The sequence below is a fragment of the Mandrillus leucophaeus genome, unplaced genomic scaffold, assembly GCF_000951045.1.
Source record: "Mandrillus leucophaeus isolate KB7577 unplaced genomic scaffold, Mleu.le_1.0 Scaffold105, whole genome shotgun sequence".
Lineage (NCBI taxonomy): Eukaryota > Metazoa > Chordata > Mammalia > Primates > Cercopithecidae > Mandrillus > Mandrillus leucophaeus.
This window is the reverse complement of record NW_012098654.1, coordinates 1,155,468-1,160,425: the sequence shown is the minus strand read 5'-3', so window position 1 is coordinate 1,160,425 and position 4,958 is coordinate 1,155,468. Positions and strand designations below refer to the sequence as shown.

The following is a 4,958-nucleotide window of genomic DNA, read 5'->3' as shown; positions in this document are numbered from 1 at the left end:
AGAGTCCATCTCAAAAAAAAAAAAAAAAGATAAAAAATTAAAATTAAGAAAAATAATAATCCCACAAGGTTGGTGGGATCTCCTGAAATTCTTGTGTGGTGGGGTCTTCTTTCCAAAGAGACTGACAGTGGGTGCCCGTCAGCTCGGTGAGGAGGTGGGGCGGAGCCATCTAAGGGTAAAATGAACGCTGCCAGCCTGTGACCAACAGACTTGCCTGAGACTGTCGTGGGAATATTTTTTAAAGTTCTAGAACTGGAACTCCAGTAAGATGACAGACTGTTTGCTGGGCTCAGGTCCAGCACGGGAGGCGCTGTGTTGGCTGGAAGCTGGGCAGCGCCACGCTAACATGGGGCTTGTGTTCCTCTCGCGTAAGGGAATTGGAGAAGCAGAGGGAAAGCGCTGCCACCGACGTGCTGCAGAAGAAGCAAGAGGCGGAGTCCGCTGTGAGTGCTGCTCCACCGTTCCTAAGCGAGGGCTGTAGGGGACACACTCCACACCCACATGTTGGTCTCAGGCCTTAGATGTCAGACTTCTCCAACAACTTGGCTCTCCATGTAGTCTTTACTGTGGGATGCGCTACTGGGCTCTGCAGGTCCTGCCCTAAAGAGTTACCCTCCAAAGGCATAACAAGGGCTTTTTTAAAGTGGTGAGTGTTGGCCTCTTTTCCTTCTCTCTGAGTGCTCTGCCTTTTACGGAGCAGGAGGGAGCAGGCTTCCTGGGTAAGTGGCGAGCACACTCCCAGGTGGCCGTGGGCCGTGTGTGTGGCCTGGCGAGCACATGCCTGTCTGAGTGGGCAGCACAGCTATGCCCAGTAGAATGGCGCCACAGGAGAACACAGGTCCTTTCTCAGGAGGAGCTGGGATTCCAGCTTCTCCTGTGAAATCTCTTTTAAAGCTGACAACGCATGCGATGTTTTTTTATTGAGTCAAGAAATCCCACCCACACATTTATGATCCCCAGGAAGGGAGCTCCCACCGGTGGCCACAGGAGGGTCATGCCGTTTCTGGTGCTTCTCACCTTCTGACCCAGAGCTGCCTGCCCTAGGTCTAGGAGTTTCAGAGCGAGCCACTTGGGTAGCAGAGCTGTCAGGGCGCCCACTCCCTTGCTTTCCAGGCCCTGAGCGGGCATGTTGGCATGGACAAGACTGCCTGCCTGTGGCCCTCTGACCAGAGGTGGAGCAGGCCTGGTGGGGCCCTGACTGTGTCATCCTTGTTCTCTGGCAGGTCCGGCTGATGCAGGAATCTGTCCGAAGGATAATTGAGGCAGAAGAGTCCAGAATGGGTGAGAATATGTGTCCTCTCTCAGGCCAGGGTGGGCGCTGGGGGTCTCCAAGCGGCACAAGGAGGTGCCCGGAGAAGGCCTTCCTCTACTCGGAGTCTGTCCTTAGGCCTCATCATCGTCAATGCCTGGTACGGGAAGTTTGTCAATGACAAGAGCAGGAAGAGTGAGAAGGTGAAGGTGATTGACGTGACTGTGCCCCTGCAGTGCCTGGTGAAGGACTCGAAGCTCATCCTCACGGAGGCCTCCAAGGTACAGCAGCACCAGCCACCACATGCCATGTGCTCACAGATCTGAACGGGCTGGGCGCGGTGACTCACGTCTGTAGTCCTAGCACTTTGGGAGGCCAGGGTGGGCGGATTGCTTGAGCCCAGGAGTTTGGCGGATTGCTTGAGCCCGGGAGTTTGAGATCAGTCTAGACAACATAGCAAAACCCTATCTCTACAAAAAAGAGAAAAAATTAGCTGAGCATGGTGACATGTGCCTGTTGTCCCAGCTGTTCGGGAGGCTAAAGCGGGAGGATTGGTTGAACCCAGGAGGTTGAGGCTAGAGTGAGCTGTGATTGTGCCACTGCACTCCAGCCTGGGTGACAGAGCAAGACCCTGTCTCAAAAAAACAAACAGTGGTTTGAAGAATAGCTTCAGTCTGACAAGGACAGCCTGGCCCCTTGAAGTGGGATCTTTGCCATCATCGGCATCTACTGCATGGGATGCCACCCAGCTGCTGAGCAGTACCCACGTTGGAGCTATTTGCTTCATTCAGTCATTTCTTTCACCACTCACTCAATAAGGATTTACTGAGCCCCGCCTGTGGGCCAGCCACACCAGCAAACAGAACACGTGCCTGCCTTCATGGCATTTGATTCTGTTTATTTTTGCCTCATTGCAGAAAGAGCATGAGGTCACTTGTAACATGTGTGAGTCTCACCTCTGGGGCCTGGTGCGTGGACCATCCAGAAGGATGAAAATGCAGGTTAGCTCAGGCCAGAGAGCTCCTGGCACCCTAGAAATCATCTAGTGGCCCTGTCTTAGTGTGACGTTGGGGCCTTTATTAAGAAGCAAGTCTTGGCAACTTTTTAAAATTCTTGTTTCTTTTTCTTCAAGCCCCAAAGTTTGCATCTCCCCAGGGAATGTCAGAGCCTGTGCACACTGCCCCTCCGGTGGTAGTGAGGAGGAGTGCTGGTCTTAGACCGTCTGGAGTACTGAGAATAGCAATTTGTTTGTTACAGGCTGGGCTGCCTGGCTTTTATGACCCGTGTGTAGGGGAAGAGAAGAACCTGAAAGTGCTCTATCAGTTCCGGGGCGTCCTGCATCAGGTGATGGTGCTGGATAGTGAGGCCCTCCGGATACCAAAGCAGTGTGAGTAGCCGTCCCTTCGCAGTCACCAGCTAACGGAGGCGGGGACCTCAAAGCGGTCGCTCAGTGTGTGGGCTGCTGGCCACCTTCCCTCAGCTGCCTGCCTGGGAGCAGAGACGCCAGCTAGCCCTTGACCCATGATTCACTCAGAGCCTGTGATTTGTGCCTTAAAAAGGGGGCTGGGGCCCTTTCACAGGTGGAATTAGTGAGCTCGTTGGAAACGGGCTTGAGTGAGGGGGGATGAAAGCAGACCTCCACGTTCCAGAAGCAGTTGATTTTTGGCAGCGGATGCTCTGCCTCACCTGGGCTCAGCCCGCTGCTGGTCCGGTGACTGCTGGTCCCATCAGGAGAAAGGAGCATGGGAACAGCCACCTTCTGATCACCTGTGTCTGTCTGTTCCTTTACAGCCCACAGGATCGATACAGACGGATAAACTGCCAAGAACCAGATTTTTAAAAGGCTGCAAAAAATATTTTCCTGGGAGTCTACAAATTTGGAAACAGGGAAAAAACCCAGACATCAGATGTTTTTATTTTATATTATTATTATAGGAGGTGGTACCATATCAATTATGTGAAGGGACATGCAGACACCCCAGCTTTTGAGGGTGCTGGGGGTAGGACTGAGGCAGCCCCACTGGGAACCAGACTGCAGCGTGGCCCGTGGCTGTTTTACCAAGGACCGGTTCCTGGAGGGAAGGGCCCTGGCCCTGACTCTGCCGGGTCCCCTGAGTATGCGTGTGGCCCGCAGCGCGCCGCCCCGTAGTTCTTGGTTGGGTCTGGAGGTGTTTGTGGAACACCCTGCCCTCCACCACAGGAGCGTGAGCTGCTTCTCCTGAAATCCTGAACATGGGAAACAACGTGGAAAGCAGACAGGCCTCCAGGTCAGGGAGCGTCTGCTGCGCTGACTTCCCATGACCACCTCCTCCTGCTGAAATATTACTGCTTGAATCTGGAGCAGATTGCGGGTTTATAAAACTGCTTTTTATCTGAGAACAAACGGGTTTGGAAATTAGTCTTTTTTCCCCACTCCCAGAGCTGCTCAAATCATTCCACCAGCCCCCTTGGCTTGGGACAGGGTAGTGTAACTCCCGATCCCAGGGCCTGGCCCTGACACAGGTGGCTTCCCGTATCCCTGTGGGAAAACGCCCTGCCACCAGCAGGCTTGAGCTGGCCTATGTCCCTCCACCGCCTGCACCACCCACCTCCAGAGTGCAGTGCTGGGCAAGGGCAGTTCAAGAGGACGGACCAGGCGCTCGGCAAGACATCAGACGCACCCAACTCGGCGGTGTGGACCCCAGGCCTGGCCTGTGGCACCCAGCAGGTGGCACTGCAGCTCCCCGCTCCTGCAGGTCCAGCGTCCTCACAGGGACACCAGGGCCTGTGCTCCGGAGCCTTCCTTCAGACCCTTCCTCCACGTGCCCACTTGGGATGCAGAATGCGGCAGAGCCGGAACCCCTTCCAGCCTGGGCTTTGGCTGCAGTAAAGTTACCTGAGGCCTGTCTCGTGGGTCCTGGAAGTGGCAGCCATCAGTCGCTTTTGCTGACCCCTTGGAGCAAGCACTGCACAGGCAGTGGCCGAGACAGCTGGCGCTGGGGGCCCCAAGCTGCGCCGGCCTCCAGCCCACCCACAGCTGTTGCTAAAGTCAGGCCTCCCTCCCCAGCACTGGTATCTGAGTAGCGGCTAAGAACCTCCTTCTTCTGGTTTTGAAAAGCAGTTCAGGTTGTCCAATTCTGTAATATTCATCTCCATTTTTTAAAAAGGTTTCTCTGACGGCCCCACGGCCCGAGCCGCGGTGAGCATCATGTTGCATGAGCCTGGGCCCCGGGCTTCCCATGCGCCTCTGCCACAGGCGCTTCTGGGCACCTTCCTCTGCGTTTCATTTGCAGTCGACTGTACAGAAGGCACTCACCACAATAAACCTTTCCTGAAAGCAGAGGCTGGCGCTCTTCTGTTTGTCGTGTTCATTTTCAGGAGGGACGGAACCCCTTCCCCAGAGGTCTCCTCCCCATCCTTCACTCCTCACTCAACCACAGGGCTTCACGTGAAGCCGGGGTTCCATTTTCCACATCAAACATTGCCTGAGAAATAGACCCCGAGTTAGGAAATCAGGCCAGAACTTGTGTTTTCTTTAATTCACTAAAGCTATAAATTAGACGAAATAGGCAAGTCTTTTTTTTTTTTTTTTTTAATCAGACGGAGTCTCGCTCTGTCACCCAGTGACAGTACTGTCTACCCCAAACTCTCTCTCTCTCTTCTTTAGGGTCAATAACTCTTAAATTTGTCCTTTTGAGGCAATTTTCTAGGTCTTGTAGGCATTTTTTAT

General features: G+C 54.0%; 1 protein-coding gene across 2 annotated transcripts in view; it reads left to right on the top strand.

The window, feature by feature from the left end:
- DNAJC11 (DnaJ (Hsp40) homolog, subfamily C, member 11) overlaps nt 1-4,570 on the top strand; it is a 54,274-nt gene extending 49,704 nt beyond the window's left edge. For both annotated transcript variants that reach the window (XM_011981347.1, XM_011981356.1), the window contains 5 exons: nt 374-443; nt 1,224-1,281; nt 1,388-1,530; nt 2,507-2,636; nt 3,041-4,570. In XM_011981347.1, coding sequence (XP_011836737.1) covers nt 374-443; nt 1,224-1,281; nt 1,388-1,530; nt 2,507-2,636; nt 3,041-3,066 — 427 coding nt within the window. In that variant the 3' untranslated portion in view covers nt 3,067-4,570. The remainder of the gene's footprint in view (nt 1-373; nt 444-1,223; nt 1,282-1,387; nt 1,531-2,506; nt 2,637-3,040) is intronic.
- Nucleotides 4,571-4,958: the final 388 nt, after the last annotated feature.